This window comes from Paramisgurnus dabryanus, chromosome 24 (genome assembly GCF_030506205.2).
Source record: "Paramisgurnus dabryanus chromosome 24, PD_genome_1.1, whole genome shotgun sequence".
Classification (NCBI taxonomy): Eukaryota; Metazoa; Chordata; class Actinopteri; order Cypriniformes; family Cobitidae; genus Paramisgurnus; species Paramisgurnus dabryanus.
In genome coordinates, this window is record NC_133360.1 from 13117518 (window position 1) to 13136283 (window position 18766).

Genomic DNA, 18766 nt, shown 5'->3' on the forward strand with positions numbered 1-18766 from the left:
CAATGGTAAGGGTTACACAAGACTGTGGCTTTCTCTTCCGTTTCTAGGTTCGTGCTATAAGCAAAGGTAAGGGTTACACAAGACAGTGGCTTTCTCTTCCGTTTCTAGGTTCGTGCTGTAAGCAAAGGTAAGTGTTACACAAGACTGGGACTTTAACTTTCTTCCTCTTTTACACAACGGTTGGTTTCCACAATTTTTTACACTGGGGCAGTGGACTTACGGGGTGAGGTTCCACACAACAGGCATTTGGTTTGAAGGGCCTCCAGAAGGGCCGGGGTAGCACACGGCCCACCTAAGGCTCACTGTCGGTCGAAGGGACAGCCAATAACTCGTGTGGAGACGAACGCTTCCCTTACTCCTCCTCCACCTATGGTTTCAGAGATGCTGAGCAGGGGCGAACTTTCGAAGAGGCTCCACACACACACACACAAGAGTGGTTAAAGCACACAGCAAAATCACAGGCACCCTTCGTCCAAAGATAACAACTACCAGATGGTCTACTCACTCTAGTTCGTAGGTATACTTCACCACTGCCCTTCTTCACAGTCAGAAAGAATCCGTCACTTTACACTCAAGGAAATCCCAACTTTACAAGTTTCTTCAACCCACACTCCACCGATCTCAACAGCTAGAATCTCCTCACGACTCCTCTGGCCTCGAAGTGGCTTCTGTCGACATGAACACAGCACGACACTGCAAGCTGTTAGGTGTACACACACAAATGAAGACAAGGACTCACCCATGGCACTACACACACACTTCGTGAATTACGGACTAAGCCAGAACTCGACCCGGGCACGCCGTGTGGTTGGTTGGGTGGTTTTTCTTGGTGGAGGGGATGAAGTGGATAGGAGATGAACACAGGACACCCCTGTGGTGATTCTGATGCTCCCCGGCTCGCCCACGCCTCTTTCTCTCCAGTGGGGCTGCAACGCTACGGGAGAACTCTCAACACAAGGTCAAGTAATACTTTTGTGTTTACAATCCACGATACAAACTTCGATGCTACTCACATATGTTCTCTGCTTCCAGTGTGGCTCCCCGGCTCGCCCACGTTTCTCTCTCCAGTGGGGCCGCAACGCTACGTGGCTACTCACAACACAAGATCAGGTAATGCTCTTTGCTTAGTTTTTCCCAATGGTAGAATTCGTTTACTCACACTTACTGAGGCTCCCCGGCTATCCGCATTGAAAACCGCAACCGTCTTCAACTTAGCCGTCCTGGTGATTCGCTTTAGCGATGTTTCTTCGCCCAGTTCATCCAACTCCGATTCCTCCGTAGTAACCACAGCACAACAGGACAACACAACACAACACCGCCAACAGAACACAACACGAAAAAAAAACTCTTCACAAACTGTGTTTCCAAAGTTCCTTTTATCCTCCTTCCCTCCTCCTCTTCAGCCAATCGCTAACCGCTGCGTTGATTTCCCGCACCTGTGTCTCATCAGGCTGAATTTGTCCTTGGAAAAACTACAGGAAGTTCCGGTGTTTCGGGTAAGTCGTCCGGGCGGAAACCATCTTCAGGCGGAAATAAACTTCCAAATCTTCGTTCCGCCTATGCAAAAAGTCACACGGTGACACGTATGACAGGTCTTTTAAGTCACAACCTTAAAGGGGACATATCATGAAAATGTGACTTTTCCATGTTTAAGTGCTATAATTGGGTCCCCAGTCTTTCTATCAACCTAGAAATTGTAAAAAAATCAACCCCGTAACTTAGTTCTTGTAAACCAAACTTCACATATGTACTCTGGGAACACCAAAGATTAGGATTAAGATAGGATCAGTGCTAGGATTAGGATAGATCAGTGCTTCTATCAACCTAGTAAATGTAAAAAAGATCAACCCTATAACTTAGTTTTGGTAAACTATTCTCTGCACGCATGTGAAAAAATAGGTCAATAAATTTTGGCTCCTCTTTTGATGTCAGAGAGGGATAATACTGCCCCTTAATCTGCACTAACCAACCACAGCAATGCAATTTCGTGTAGAGATCAGCTCATTTGCATTTTAAAGGTCACACCCAAAAATGGCAAATTTTTGCTCACACCTACAAAGTGATCTGAATTTAATGCATGCTGACATTTCTAGCCTGCTAAACAAACCAAAGGAAAGGTGTTGCTGAAAAACTTCTAGATAAAAACTTTAAAAGTTTAGCTGGTTACAGAAAATTACAAAGTTACAAACATTAATAAACATATTAACAATTTCTCATTAAAAATAAAGTAAAAAAAAAAATCTGCACAAAAAACATATTTATATGGTTCTCTCCACAGACACGCACTTTAAAGGCAAATGACGAAAATGGCAAATCTCATCAGATCTTGACTCAGCATCATTTCACTCCGTTGCAGTCACATAAGAAGATAAAAACAACTGAATCAGTTAACTAAGATCACTTAGATTAAAGATATATTTGGATCAGATTAGGGTTAGCCAGTGATCTTCCAGGAGACAGATTGGACATTGCTGACATAAACATGTATGTTTGGTCTTATCACCAAAAGTGTGGTTACTTCATGATAAATCAGCAAACGCTGATGATCAGCACTTTTCAGAGATGTTAAATTAAATAAAAATGTCTGGTTTAATCTTCCTGGTCTGAGTCCCTTGACTCTGTATTTAAATCAGAAGACGACTTCACTGTGCTTCACACATCGCTGGACTGAACAGTGACTACAATGAGCATCTTTTGGTTTATAACTACACTGCTACTGCTGCACTCCTGCACCCCAGGTAATGACTTTATATCAGACTACACTAATAACAGTAGACAGTTTCGCATAACCGTTTAAATAGTTTCATAAAACCACTCACATTAATAAGTTCTTACAATTGGAGGAAATATAGTAAATCTGTCTTTCCCCATGCAAACGGTCTCACATTTAATGTGAAAGTGTTAATGTAAATGGAGACATCAGCAAAGGTTTTGTCTGAAAAAAAAAAACAATTTCTCTTAGGTGTCGGTGTTGTTAATAGTAAGGTGTCCATTCCACACAGCCACCCATACATGGTCTACATTCGTGACAAACAAACACATAAAGCTTGTAGTGGATTTTTGATAAGAGAAGATTTTGTGATGACGGCTGCACACTGCAAAACAAAGTGAGTAAAATAATATATTATAAAAACCTTTTACATCAAAACAAAAAATCTGTGTGTTGATAATTCACTATAACTAAAAGCTTAGTTGCAAAAATTATGATTTTTCTAAGTGTACAATAAAATTAAAAATGCATTTTTCCATTAATTGACTACTGATTGACTAATTGACACTATTTTCTCTGTAGGGTAAATAGTGTCAATCTTTTAACAATTAGTTTATTTTGTTTGCTTTAGTCAACTCATGGTGTATTTGGGTGTTAATGACACAAATGATTTACCTGAGGGTATAGAGGTCGATGTTTTTCCACATGAAAGTTTTGCAGACAAGCCAGGTGATGACATCATGCTACTAAAGGTTTGTCTTCTTTCTACAGAATTTATTTTAGCAGCAACTAAACAATTCAATTTTTATGTCCATTTTTAGATGCAATTTATAACATTTTTACAATCGTGTGAGGCATATTTTTTTAGCAAGAATGTAACATGTTTTCCCATTCAGCTGAAAAATCCAGTAACTCTGGGCGAGACTGTGAATATCATTGCCCTGCCAGAGACTAATAGAGAGGAAATCTCAAGAAACTGCATGGCCATGGGTTGGGGCTTAGAAGAATACAATGAGAAGACTCCATCAAGTGTCCTGAGAGAAGTGAACTTGACTCTTTTAGACTCTGAAAATTGTGCCACACCTCACACTTTATGCACTCAGGAAGTAGCCGGGCCAGCACGGGTATTTATTTCATAAGCTTTAACTTATTCTGTTAAATAGAAACATTTAATAACTATACTTTTATTGTATTTTAATGGTATATTTATGGCTAACTCAACCACAATTTCACTGACAGGGAGACTCTGGCAGTCCACTAATTTGTGGAAATGTCCTACAGGCCATTGTGTCTTACTACAAAACAAATGAGTCTACAAGATACCTTACAATGTATACTAAAATCTCTCACTACCTTCCATGGATTCATGAAATGCTGAATATACACAAACTATGGAAGTCAAAGCTGGATGCATTTAAAATATCTGATATTAGAGTGTGTATGATTGGAAAAATTACCAGTCCATAAGCCGGATCAAATCATTACTTTCTGCAGCTACAACCTACATTGTTTATTTGTATTACAAATAATCTTTATAGGAGGCCACAACTGTTATATTGTAGTGAAAGTTTATTGATTAAAAGGATTCAATAATGGTGTGTCATGAACATGTCCTGTGTCTCTTATGTCTTGTGTTTTGTACTCTTATTTTGAAGTTCAGGTTAAAACACAAAGGGAAGGAGAACAGCGGCCATATTTTTAATGAACAGAATAAAATTAAATTTTGGCTTAGAAATTGTAAAACGTAGACTGTTATAACACTATGAATGCCTACATTACAATATTCTACATTACTATTATAAATTTAACACATATTGTTGCTTTTTTAATAAATATGACAGTTTTAAAAACGAATTAAGGTTCTGACAGTACCATGTTTCGTGTGCGAAATGCGTGGTCTCAGTATTGGTTATATTGAACCACGTATTTCCCGTGTCTTGTCACTTTTACCCCGCTCCCTTGTTTGTCTTTATGGTTTAATCATTGTCACCTGTTTCCCTCATTAGTTTCTACCTATCCACCTTTTTCTCAAACGCGGAAGTAAGTGATGTGATGTACTTCCTTTCCGGTGTGAGACTTCCGTTTCAATAGCCAGCCGGTAGAAAACAGTGTAGTGGGAGCATAAAACATGATTTAAACAGTTAATATTTACTACACCTGCCATGTATGAACCAGCGTGAGGATGAAATTAAGAAGTGGCTTAAAATATGAAGATATATTCAATAATTTTGTGTTGTTGATCAGAGGTGATGGGTCTTCAATACGCAAATATAAAAGCACAGAAACATACCCATCTTTACAATGGGAAAGTCAGTCGAGACTTTGTACATGGAATTTTAGATTCCACCTCCAAACTAGCAGCATGTTCAGCATTTCCGACTGAAAAATAAAAAGTTTTTTATTATACAGATGATGTGAGAGAGATGTTAACAATTTGTGCAGACAGTTTCTCATAACCGTTTAAGTTTAATAATAAGTTGAATAGGAGGAAATAAAGTGAATCTGTTTTTCACCATGCAAACAGTTTTCAGCAAAGGTTTTGGCTTCAAAATATCTCCTAAGGTGTCGTGTTGGTAATAGTGAGGAGTCCATTCCACACACGTCTTGTGGTGCTATCCCAAAAAAGGGAAAAAAACTACCACATATCTTCTCTGGTTCTGTTCCACATCTGTTGTGAAAAAATCTGCTGATTCTGTAGCCATCTTTAAGAATCTGTTAAAAAACACAAACCTGACTCACTTGTACAGAATTCGATATCTTTTTCTCTTCTGTTCTTAAAAAAAACAACTTAGCTTTGTATACTGTTTTGCAGGGCTTGATGAGACAGTTCAGTGCACTTATGTTTTGATCGCTTCTTTTATTTACCTCATTTGTAAGTCGCTTTGGTTAAAAATGTCTGTTAAATGACTAAATGTAATTGTTTGTTTAAATAACCTAGAAAAAAAACGTATTTGACCGAACCTGAAAACAATACATTATTTTTCGAGTAATAATGTATTTTGTATTAACAGTGCAACCAAAGTACTAATTGTGTGAATCTTTTCTGTAAGGTTGAAATAGTGTCATTTGTTTTACTTTTTTTTTGCTTCAGTCACCTCATGGTGTATTTCGGTGTTAATGATACAGAACATTTACCTGCTGGTATAGAGGTCGATTTCTCTCTACATAAATGTTTTGCGTTATAACTGTTAACTTGTATAATGTTATCTTGTATAATATTATATAATCTTGTATTAAAATAATTGTGTGGCAGAATCATGTCCTGTGTCTCTTATGTCTTGTACTCTTATTTTGAAGTTCTAGTTTGTTGCCATTGTATCTGTGCTCTCATCTTTTTTTCACTGCCGTCAGTTCATAATCTCATGACACACATGACTCACATGACACCTTCATAATCATGACATGACACATCATAAACATGAAGGAGATTTTATGCACATTTAAGACAACTGTAATTAAGTATCATTCACTCAATTATGTAATTTTTAATGCAAAGATGACATTGTTTGAGATATCTTTGTTATGACAACTTGACATAAACCAATACATCATAACTTGTAATGACAACTAGACATTACCAAGACAACATAACTTGTCATATATTTGATCAATTATTATTATTATTATTATTATTATTATTGAGTGATTGATTTTATTTCTCTAACACCTGGAGGGAAAAAATGAAATGAAGAATATTCATGACACTGTTATAAAACTATTTCACAGAGTGTTAACACTTGATAACATTTTAATGACAAATTTAATTTGAACCTCTGTAGTTGAGGTCAAGAAAAATATACATGACGCTGTTATAAAACTACTTAACTACTTAATTTTCACAATTACAGTATAATGGCCTCATGACAGCGAATGTCAAAACCAACCACATGACACTTTATTGTAATGTTAGCTCATAAAGCTAGGTGGTTTCTTAATTTTAATAATTTATCTGCTATGTTATGTTTTGACAGATTTATGACAAGTTATGTTGGCTTGGTAATGTCAAGTTGGCATGACAAGCTATGATGTATTTGTTTATGCCAAGTTGTCATAACAAAGACATCTTAAACAATGTTATCTTTGCATTACAAATGACATAATTTAGCTAATGACACTTAATGACAGTTGTCATATACGTTCATAAAATCTCCTTCATGTTCATGAAACGTGTCATGTCATGATTGTCATGACATGTCATTTGTCACGACTTTGTCATGTCATGATTATGTGGTTCACCTCCTATTTAAAAAATAGGTCGTTTTCAGTAAATATTGGTTCGTTCACCTCACCTCCTGCGCCCGTCCCTTATGACGTTCCTCAGGGCTCTATTCTCGGCCCCTTACTGTTCTCGCTTTACATGCTTCCCCTAGGCTCCATTTTTCAGAAATACAGTATTAACTATCACTGCTATGCTACAACTCTATACCTACAACTCTATCTTCCTAATAAAATTGAAGCTTACTTCTCTTTACAACCTCCACTGTCATGCTTTGATGAAATAAGAACCTGGATGGCCAAAAATTTCCTGCAATTAAACGTTGATAAAACTGAGGTGCTTCTGCTAGGCCCAACTGCACTTAATCCTACTGTCACAAGCAGGTTAGGCTCCCTTGGTGACAATATCAAGTAAAAAATCTAGGGGTCTATTTTGATCCACTACTACAATTTGATAAGCATGTAAATATGGTTGTAAAGAGTAGCTTCTTTCACCTCAGATCTGTTGTGAAAGTAAAACACTTTCTTTCTCGTAAAGATCTTGAAATGGTCATTCATGCATTAATCTCTTCTAGGCTAGACTACTGCAATTCCCTGTATGTTGGCCTTCCTCAAAGCACTCTTTCTCAGCTTCAGATGGTTCAGAATGCAGCAGCCAGATTGTTGACAGGAACAAAAAAGAGGGAGCCTATCACTCCTGTTCTTGCCTCATTGCAATGGCTCCCGATCAAATTCAGGGTTGGATTTAAGGTCCTTCTTTTTGTTTATAAGGCAATGCATAAGTCAGCTCCTGACTACATTTGTGACCTCATCCAACCATACACAACCTCTAGGTCTTTAAGATCCGGCAACCAGCTGCTTCTGTCGATTCCTCGCTCTCGTTGTAAATCCAAAGGAGATAGAGCTTTAACTGTTGCCCACCTAAACTTTGGAATAGTTTACCCTTTACCATCAGAGCCTCTCCATCCCTCAGTGTTTTTAAATCTAACTTAAAGACTTATTTCTACACCCTTGCTTTGGAGTGATGTTTTAATTGTTTTTGCTATTATATATATATATATTTACATTTTATTTCTATTTTTATTATTTCTTTTTCCTTTTTATCTCTGTCGCTTTTAATGCAACATTTTGTAAAGCACCTTGGATCAACTGTGGTTGTGTTAATGTTGTGCTATATAAATAAACTTGACTTGACTTGAATATGAAGATGTCATGTCAGTCTTATGAACACCCCTTTAAGTAAGTGTTCCCCAAAAGTCTTAGGTGACACAAATATATTTGTAGCCATAGCAAACAATACATTGTATGGGTCAAAATTAAGTTTTCATTCACAGAAATTCAGAGGAATGGGTAAGGTGACATAAATAGAGCAGATATAAAATGGGTTTTATTCAACTTTTAGATGATGTATAAAACTCAAATTAAAAAAATAGCCCTTCTGACAGGTTATGTGGTCCAGGGTCACCCATACAGATATAAAAAGATAGGAATACCGGTAAATTGTTGACCTTGTGGGGACATTTTTTGGTTCCCATGAGGAAAGAAGTTTATAAATCAAACTTAACGTGTCATGGTCTTGCCAGACCTTGGTGCTAGATTCAGGTCTTTATTCAGTTGGCAAGACCATGACAGTACTATGTTCTGTGTGGGGACATGTGGAGTTATATTGTGTATGTGGCTTCCACGTGTTCCCAGTGTCTTGTCACTTTTACCCTACTTCCTTATGTGCTCTCGTCCTGATTATTGTAATCATGTTCACCTGTTCCCCATTTGTGTTGTCTCTTTATAATGCCCTCTCGTTCTTTGTCTTGTGCTCGTTCGTTCGTCTAGATTCAGTGTATGTACTTCATGTCTTCCGTGTTACCTGAATCATATTCTCTGAGTCATTGTTATTTTGTATTCCGTGTTAGTTCCTGGTTTTGTTATCCACTTCGTCATTTATCTCCTGTTTTACCATCTCGTGGGTTTTTGTGTTTATTAGTTAAATAAACCTTCAGTTTATTGTTACATTGTCTGCGTTTGGGTTCACTTCCTAGTTCCAGTCGTGACATAACGATGTTTCTTGAACATTTTAAATAGCAGCGTTTTCTGTGAGGGTTGGGCTTAAGGTTTGGGTTAGGGGAAGGGATAAAAACCATTATGTCTAGAATGTCTCCACAAAAAATGAAAAACAAAATGTGTGTCCGTGGGTGTGCATGCATGTCAGGAAGAAGATAAATTAGCAGTTTGGAGATAAGTTACATTCAATGGTAAATTATTTGACTTGTAATCTGTAGTATCTACACTGAACACTCATTTACCAAAAGACAAAGGATAAAAAATGAACCATTGTTTTGGAGGTAAAAACACAATACTATGTGAAGTAAAACGCTGATAAAGTACAGATGCACTTGAGTAACTTTACACTTTTAGTTAAAGCTCTACTGTGTACTTTATTGAGTTAATTCTTAACAAAAACCCATGTTTTCTTTCAAAAGTATTTGCTCATTCATGTGTAATTACTTCCCACCCACTAATGAAAGTATTCTCGTAAGTGTAGAATCTGCTATTTAAAATGCATAGCGTCGAAGCGCTCTCTGGCTGAATCCATGTTGTGCCTCCATCTTTGAAATACATTCGCCGACGAGGGACATTCCTGAAATTCAAGCTCCACCTTTCGCGCTTTCACTCTACACTCACGCTGGCTGCTGGCTGAAGCCTTCGGAGGTTGCATGTGTAGGCGGTATACGTCATCAAGACTTAATTGTAAATTGATGTAATATGCGTATGACTTGCGAATGTAATGCTCAGTTGATTTAAATAAACCAGGCTTGATGACGTATCCAGCCTGTGACCTGCGTACCTGAATCCTTCGGATTTTACAACAACCGCACACCGTGATGAACCTGCGATCTAATGCTTTGATTTGAAAGCCTGTTGAAGACATATTCTCGAGGACATTAAAACAAATCGCCAAGGATGCGAAACGGGATTTTAAACGACAACGTGACAGGAAAAACATCAAGACCAAAGTCAATATTGGAGTTAGTTTGGGGCTCAAGGGACACTGAAGTTGCACTTTCTATATTCTCCACAGGTAATTCAGCATATTCGTTTACATCTATACAGTCCATGTTGTAAACTTGAAGTTTTATAGTTCCTTGGCTAACTTTAGCATGATTATGCATAACACTTGTTAGTGTAAACATGCATGTGGTTTAATGTGTTTGAACAGACACACGCCGTCTCTCCGCCCATTTATGTAATCTGAGGTACTGAGATAAATGTTTTTCATCTTTTCTGACCTCTAGCACAAACACACGGTGACAGCGCTATTTTTAGCCTTTCATTGATAAAAGCGTCTGATCTGCGCGTCTTTCGTTTCATTTTACAAGCGTGTGAAAGTTGCGCGATCTTTTTTCACCAATATGAGAGAAAGCTCTTACATATACAAGGACATGTAACGTTTCTTAAAACATAAGCATTGTACTTTGACATAATATTAGTTTGCGTCCATTTAAACCCGTCATGGTTGCTTTTTGTATGTGATTTTAAGCGGACATATCATGACAATCAGACTTTTTTCATGTTAAACATAAATCTGTGTGCTTTGATGGATCACAGGAAAAGGACATTGCAAATTGTTCATTTTTTTCTCATTGCTTTTGCTTTGTAGCTACTGGAAGCCATGTTAACCTTGGCATGACACGGCCGGGCAACCGTACGAGTTAAAACGCGTTCCGAATGGGGGGGCTAGAAAGTATTATTCAGTTGCTTGTCATATAGACTTTCACCGCTAGATGGGAGTAGATGTTACACAGTGGAGCTTTAATTGAAATGAGGATTGTACCAAAATTAAAATTATTAAATTATTAATTAAAAATGTGTGTAGAATGAAGTCTTCTTAGTTTGTTGTTGTTTTAAAAAGGAAATTAATTTAATAATTCTGTTGTGGGACTACATGAATGATTTTTGTTGACAAAACTGAGCAGTGCATTTGGAAAGTATTTTTTTAATTTTAGTGTTATTTGATGTTTTTAGATTTGTAAGTGTTTAATGTTCATTTATCTTTGAGATTTAAAAGAGCTTCTGTTATATTTTTGACTTCTGTGCTTACCACTGGTTAGTGCTTGCAAAGGGTTTTTGAGTCATCACGTGTGTTAATCTCTCAATAATGCCAGTACTGAGATCAGTATCTTCTTACTTGCTTATCATTTTTGTTTTATGCAATAATGTGCTAAAAATAAGTTGATTTCAAGATTGTGAACTGCTGCCATAATTTAATTGTGCAGATATAGCGCAATATACTGCATTTTTATAATATAAAGTAATTTACAGTGAAGGCTTAACTAATTTGACATTTTAGGTAATTTTACATGATTTATACATAAAGATTCGTAGTCTTAGTCAAACTTTAGTTTTAAGTGATATCACTTTTTTTGAAAATAAGAATAATGTGACTGGATGATAGGATGATGCCTAGCTACAGACAACTACACACAGATCCATACAGTATAAATTAATAAAAAGCTTGATCTAGAGTAATTATTTAAGAGCTTTATATTGAGAAAACGTTCACATTTTTTTGCAGGCTTGTATTTTGGTCTTATTACTGAAGTGTGGTTATGATGCACACTTCCTTTCAAGTGCTGATGTATAGATAAACATATGATCAGTGTATTGTGAATTTTTCTTTCTTTTTTCTTCCCTTGTCTCAGTATTTAACACAGAAGACGACTTCACTGTGGTTCACACATCGCGTGACTGAACAGTGACTACAATGAGCATCTCTTGGTTTATAACTACACTGCTACTGCTGCACTCCTGCACCCCAGGTAATGACTTCATATCAGACTTCACTAATAACAGCAGACAGTTTCTCATAACAATTTAAATAGTTTCATAAACCACTCACAATAATAAGTTCTTACAATGGGAGGAAATACAGTAAATCTGTTTTTCCATGCAAACGGTCTCACATTTAATGTGGAAGTGTTAACGTAAATGGAGACATCAGCAAAGTTTTTCTATCTTAGGTGTCGGTGTTGTTAATGGAACAATGTCCATACCACACAGCCGCCCATACATGGTCTACATTCGTGACAAACACACCAATAATGCATGTGGTGGATTTTTGATAAGAGAAGATTTTGTGATGACGGCTGCCAGCTGCAAAAGACAGTGAGTAAAATTATATGATTAAACTACCATACACTTACAGTCTAAAAATGCTGGATTATTTCAGCTCATAGTTGGGTTAAATATGAGCAAACCCAACTGTTGGTTTAAAATAATAAAAAATATTTGACCCAACCTTGAAACAACCATAATTTTTCAAGTATAAATAAAGTGTCCAGTAAAGTTTTTTTGTACACTAACAGTGCAATCAATATTGCCAAAATAATTGTGTACTTGTTTTCTGTAGGGTTTAAATAGTGGCAGTCTTTTAACATTTAGTTTATTTTCTTTGCTCTAGTCACCTCAGGGTGTATTTGGGTGTTAATGACACAGACCATTTACCTGAGGGTATAGAGGTCGATGCCTTTCCACATAAAGGTTTTGTGAACAAGCCAGGTGATGACATCATGCTACTTAAGGTTTGTCTTTGTCTACAGAATTTATTTTAGCAGCAACTAATCAATTTTAATATGCATTTTTATATGCAATTTATAACATTTTTATCAATCGTGTGAGGCATCTTTTGGAGCAAGAATGTCACATGTCTTCCCATTCAGCTGAAAACTCCAGTAACTCTGAGCGAGACGGTGAATATCATTGCCCTGCCAGAAACTAATAGAGAGGAAATCTCAAGTAACTGCATGGCCATGGGTTGGGGATGGCAAGAACACAATGAGTTTACTCCATCAAGAGTCCTGAGAGAAGTAAACTTGACTCTTTTAGACTCTAAGAATTGTGCCACACCTCACACTTTATGCACTAAGGAAGAAGTCGGGCCAGCACGGGTATTTATTTCATAAGATTTCACTTATTCTGTTAAATAGAAACATTTTAGGATTATATTGTTATTGTATTTTAATGGTATATTTATGGCTAACTCAACCACAATTTCACTCATAGGGACTAATTTGTGGAAATGTCCTACAGGGCATTGCGTCTTACTACATTACGAATGAGTCTACAAGCTATCTTACAATGTATACTAAAATCTCTCACTACCTTCCATGGATTCATGAAATGCTGAATATACACAAACTATGGAAGTCAAAGCTGGATGCATTTAAAATATCTGATATTAGAGTGTGTATGATTGTAAAAATTACCAGTCCATAAGCCGGATCAAATCATTACTTTATGTAGCTACAAACTACATTGTTTATTTGTATTAAAAATTATTTCCACAGCTTTTATCGTGTAGTGAAAGTTTATTGATTTAAAGGAATAAATAATTGTGTGTCACACACATGTCCTGTGTCTCTTTTGTCTTATGTTTTGTACTCTTTATTTTGTTTTCAGTTCTAGTCAAAACATACAGGGAAGTAAACCACACTGTAAAAAATCCAATTAATGAAATGTTGGATGGGCAGAAATATATAAGTTAAACCAATTTTCTTGTTTGGGCTTAGTTGAGAAGACATATTATTTTAAGTCTAGATAAATCTGTGTTTAAAACATTAAACGAATGGTTAATTTCAAATCCAGTCAACATTCAGAATGGCTATGTTGACTGAACTAATTAAGACAAATCAGGTAAATATGTGGACTTATGACAGCTTTGTTTCCTGACAACAAAATGCTCCTAATATTACTGTTATTTGGTCACAAAATGTAATTGTAAGAGTTGTTCAGGCGTGAATGTATGTGCTTACAGTTCAAATATGCGGTCGGTTAATAAAGATAGCGTCTATTTAAAAGTGTGCTCGGACACTTTCGGACGGAGATGAGCTCCAGAAGAGCTTAAGAAAATAACCGACGCTTAAGCGCTCACACCCCGCCTAGCGCAGCCTCGCCTCGGCAAGCCCATCAGAAATCGACTGCTGGCTCTGATATCTCGGTGGCGTTTAAACGTGATTTAATTCATTTTAATTCCTTATACTTAATAATGAAAGGGTTATGTTTTAAATCATATTTCAGGATTGCACTTAATTATTGCTGTTGAGTGATGTTCATATCTTTCACATTTGTTATAACCGGACTGCGTCTTGCGCGCGCATGTATGTATGTGCGTGCGTGTGTTTTGAATTTAGAATGTCTTAACTCGGAAGGATCTGGATCACAGGTCATTTCATCTGAGATCAATCCGCACGTAATGGAATCACTCACTGTTTTACACAAGGACACAAGTCATCAGACGTTTCCTCAAGTTCACGTCCGGTAAGTAGTGGTTGTAAATAAATGTTAATTTTCGACTATATTAATTGGCAAAGACGCAAATACTCAACGTTTTTGTAAAGAGATATATATATATAAAGGTGTGTTATGTTATGTGTCCAAGGTAAAGTGGAGGTATTTTAGTTAAAATAACCTGGATATAGGGTTGGTTTACCAGACAGGGTTTAGGGCTCGGTCTTAATTATAATTGGGACATTTTTACAAACAAACCTTATAAAATACAATACTGGCGTGCATTTTGAGACAAAACAATAGCACTCATATGTTAAGAGATGTCAGTGATGTTTTAGTCAGTGATAAGCCCTGTCTGAGAAAACCGCTCAATAGTGTTTAATTATGTGTGATGTCTGAGGGAAATTTGGCATAACGTTAACGTTATTTAGGGAATAAAGTCTTTCACCATCAAGCTTTACTATATTAAACATGTATGTATTTATATTCCTCTGTTTATCAAACCAGAGCGGTGATGATGTGGAGAGAGGCAGACCAGAGGGATACATGGCGAAAGAAGTTCTCCTAAATGGCCCTTCAGATGTTCTGACTGACTTTGGAGTGCTTTTTGGACTGTTTTATGCCCTCTATTTAGAGAAGACTTAATTCTGTGTTCAGTCTGTATGATAAGTGAATAAAGCTTTTGTTTTAATGTGACTGAAGTTAATAATTTTGTTAACAACACCAGCATAAAAAATAAAGTTTATTAAAAATTCCCAAATTATAAATATTAATTGAAGTAACACATAAAACATTGAGTAAATACTTACATTTTAATTGACAGAGTCTTTGCTGTAAGTTTTTAAAGATTTAACTGATTAAAACATTTTAGTTGAATGAACTATAAAGCTAGTTGAGCTAACATACTTTTTTATATTTGAGTCAAATTTGGGCCAACTAAAAAACAATAATTCAGGTAACACTTTGGAGTCAGAAATTGAGTGAACGTAAAATAATTCATTGAGCCAACAATTTATTTTTTACAGTGCAGAGGCCATATTTTTAATGAACAGAATAAAATGTAACGGTAAATTTTGGCTAGAAATTGTAAAACGTAGTATGTTTTAACACTATTAATGCCCCCAATAGACATCACTGATCACTACTGCACACTAGCTAAGTTGGAATTGCTTTTTTTATAAATATAACAGTTTAAAAAACAAATGAAGTAGGTCTATTTATTTATTTGTAAATGCAGAAGGAGGAGCAATGAGGTAAAACGCGGCTGCATGTCTTTACCACTTATGAATAAAGTATTAAGACAATATATCTACAGCCAAATATGCATTTTTGAAACAAAAATAATTTAAAGCACATTGTTTAGTGCAAATGTATGGAACCTTGGTCAATGCGGTGTCTCAATGAAGTAAAAGTGAGCCAGTATTTGTGTGCCTGTAACCGCACAAAACAAATGCCATATAAAGTGCATTGCATATTAATATAGGGCATTTTTCATGGTATGCAAAATAATAAATAGCTATAAAAATATAGCATGAAAACAAATTAATAATTATTTCAAGGAAGTTTCGGGGAATCATTAGAACAAGATTAAAGGCTACCACAACAACTAACATTGGGCTGTTTCATGTGTTCCTTGGTCGAAAATATGTAAAAAATATATATATGTGGGTAAAAAATACAGAACAGAAACATTTAAGCTTACATAGGTGGCACAAACAAAATGCCTGTGTAGCATAATAATGAAGAGAATGTTGTCTCAACACATGATCATCATGTTAAACCTGTAAGCCTACTGAACAGTGACTTTGGCACAGTTTGGATTACACAAAAATTGTGACGTTCTAGTTTGTACATCCTGTGCAGTATAAACAATCACAACAGCAGTATTAAACTACAACACTGTTTCCACACACACTGCTGTGACCGGACATCCTGATGACACGTATGACAGGTCTTTTAAGTCACAACCTTAAAGGGGACATATCATGAAAATCTGACTTTTCCATGTTCAAGTGCTATAATTGGGTCCCCAGTCTTTCTATCAAACCTAGAATTGTAAAAAAGATCAACCCAGTAACTTAGTTTTGGTAAACCATTTTCTGCAAGCATGTTAAAAAATAGGTCATTGAAATTTGGCTCCCCTTGTGATGTCAGAAGGGGATAATACCACCCTTTAATCTGCACTAACCAACCATGTCACTGCCAACTATGGGGTATTTTGAGCTAAATCTTCACATATGTACTCTGGGGACACCAAAGATTTATTTTACATCTTTAAAAAGTCTTGTGAAATGTCCCCTTTAACACAAGCTGATCAAGCAGTCATCACTAAAAGGACCTCTATACATGTCATATTTGTCAGGATGTCCGGTCACCAACGTGTGTGGGTGTGTCCAGATTTAAGGTAGCAGTGCCACATTTGCCTTTCTTCTGTTTGTTTTTTGTCATCTTCTGATTGGTCAATTTCAAGTGCACCACCAAACGGTCTCATTCACCCGACCTTACATATTCTTACCGACAGCTCCTGAATTTTCTTGACAGGTTTAAAAATGATCAGGAGGTCGTGAGGTGCTCATAACATGCTCTGCTCGTAACTCATTCTCATACAGTGCATCAAGGATTTGCTCCTGAGTAGGATTGGGAATCGAATTTAGATTCCAATTCTGGATTCGGATCCATAAGAAAGGAATCAGATCCCTGTATAAAATTACAAGTCACCTGACCTATAGGACTTTCCACTTGAATACTTAAAGTCAGTTCCCACAATAGACCGTGGTGGAAGCGGGTTAAAAAGGGTAACTATAATGTTTGGCGGAATAGCACTTTTGGGAGTACTTCGACTCGGCGCAGTTAAAAGTCATGCCTGAAAAATCCACTCCCTCTCATAAGGGAGAGGGAGAGCGGATTTTTCAGGCATGACTTTTTACTGCGCCGAGTCGAAGTACTTCCAAAAGTGCTATTCTGCCATACATTAAAGTTACCCTTTTTAACCCACTTAGAAAAGCGGCACGTTTTATTTTATGCCACTATACTTGGTCGTATAACTACTCGTTTTAAATAGGGAAAACATTGATGTGTTTGGTCATTTCTAACTTCATCTCTGTTTGGTAACATTGAATGAACTGGGCTAAGCTAAGTGCTATCAAAGTGTCGCCGCGTGCCACAGCAATTAAGTGCACGCACTAAGATGATAGAGGGATGTTTCAACTCTTCTTAGTTAAAGGAATAGTTCACTTTAAAAATTCTGTCATCATTTACGCATTCTCATATTGTTCTAAACCTGTATGAATTTCTTTTTTCTGAAGAACACAAAAAAATATAATTTGAGAAATGATGGTAAACACACAGCAGTAAGTGACCATAGACTTCCTTAGTAGGAAAACAATATTTTGGAAGTATTGTGATAAATGACTAAGAAAATATTTTGATAAATGATGGTAAGCACACAGTTGACGGTACCCATTAAATTCCATCATATTTTTAATTTTTTTGTTTTGCTTTGTTTTATAAGTCTTTATATTTTTTGGCGTATGCCATTTTTGGATTTTGTTTAAACATAGACTTTTAGTAAGGATCCTAGGCACAGTTTTATAAAGGTATTACGCCCTAGTTATTTGAGTTAAGTGCTTATTGTATTTATTCAATTATTTTATTTAGTCTATTTGTATTTTTTATTGCTGATTTTTTTTGTCCCATCCAGCCTTGGTTACAAACAACAGACAATTACACACACACATGCACACACAGTAACATTTAGCATGTAAATTTAGTTTTGACCTAATAAAATGAGAACGGTTTAATGATACCAGCAAATACACATCTTACCATCACTGTCATGAAACAGAGCTGTTACATCACAAATTTTAGCTTCCACCTCCAAACTACACTGTAAGAAAAAAAGGTTTGAAATTGTACTTATTCTGTCACTGGGGTGGTACCCTTAAAGATTCAGTTTTGTACCTTTTGGGGAACACATTGAAATATTGTACCTTTTGGGGTACAATATTATACCTTAAGGACCTATTTTGTACCTTTAAAGACCAATTTTGTACCAGATAAATGTTAGTGGTACAAAACATTTAATTGTACCTTTAAAGGCCTGAAAAGAAAAAGGTTTTTATACAGAAGATGTGAGATAAAAGTAATGTATTAACAATAAAAAAATAAGCACAAAAAAGGCAGAATCATTTTATGGTTCTCCATGGAGACGCACTTAAAAGCACATCTCATCGGATCTTAACTTATGTTATTTCAGTTTTATTTCACTTCACATAAGGACAGAAACCACCTTAATTCAATCAGTTAATAAAGATCTGTGAGATTAAACATTACTGGCAGATATGTTTGGATCAGATTATTGGTCAGTGATGTTCCAGGAGACAGATTGGATATCGCTGACAAGCATGCATTTTTGGTCTTTTCACTGAAGTGTGGTTACGCTGATGATCAGCACTTTTCAGAGGTGTTAAATTAAATAAACTGATCTGAATTCAGTGCATGGTTTAATTTCTAGCTTCATCTTCCTGGTCTGAGTCCCTTGACTCTGTATTTAAAGTAGAA

The 18766-nt window shown here is 36.2% G+C and overlaps 2 protein-coding genes across 2 annotated transcripts; both read left to right on the forward strand.

Moving 5' to 3' along the window:
* Window positions 1-2995: 2995 nt before the first annotated feature.
* LOC135721708 (mast cell protease 2-like) lies at window positions 2996-4391 on the forward strand. The gene is made up of 4 exons (XM_065244142.1): window positions 2996-3107; window positions 3342-3462; window positions 3607-3834; window positions 3950-4391. Exons 1-4 carry the CDS (start codon window positions 3013-3015, stop codon window positions 4175-4177), a joined length of 672 nt encoding a protein of 223 aa, XP_065100214.1. The 5' UTR covers window positions 2996-3012; the 3' UTR covers window positions 4178-4391.
* A 7292-nt stretch (window positions 4392-11683) lies between these two features.
* Window positions 11684-13259, forward strand: LOC135721710 (chymase-like). Its single transcript, XM_065244146.1, has 5 exons — window positions 11684-11739; window positions 11941-12085; window positions 12381-12501; window positions 12640-12867; window positions 12983-13259. Exons 1-5 carry the CDS (start codon window positions 11685-11687, stop codon window positions 13193-13195), a joined length of 762 nt encoding a protein of 253 aa, XP_065100218.1. The 5' UTR covers window position 11684; the 3' UTR covers window positions 13196-13259.
* The last annotated feature ends 5507 nt before the right edge of the window (window positions 13260-18766 follow it).

Coding starts and splice junctions, on each gene's coding strand:
- LOC135721708 (XM_065244142.1), top strand. CDS start 3,013: ATGGTCTACATTCGTGACAAACAAACACATAAAGCTTGTAGTGGATTT. Junction 3,463..3,606: donor ATGACATCATGCTACTAAAG/GTTTGTCTTCTT, acceptor TTTCCCATTCAG/CTGAAAAATCCAGTAACTCT. Junction 3,835..3,949: donor AAGTAGCCGGGCCAGCACGG/GTATTTATTTCA, acceptor TTTCACTGACAG/GGAGACTCTGGCAGTCCACT.
- LOC135721710 (XM_065244146.1), top strand. CDS start 11,685: ATGAGCATCTCTTGGTTTATAACTACACTGCTACTGCTGCACTCCTGC. Junction 12,502..12,639: donor ATGACATCATGCTACTTAAG/GTTTGTCTTTGT, acceptor CTTCCCATTCAG/CTGAAAACTCCAGTAACTCT. Junction 12,868..12,982: donor AAGAAGTCGGGCCAGCACGG/GTATTTATTTCA, acceptor TTTCACTCATAG/GGACTAATTTGTGGAAATGT.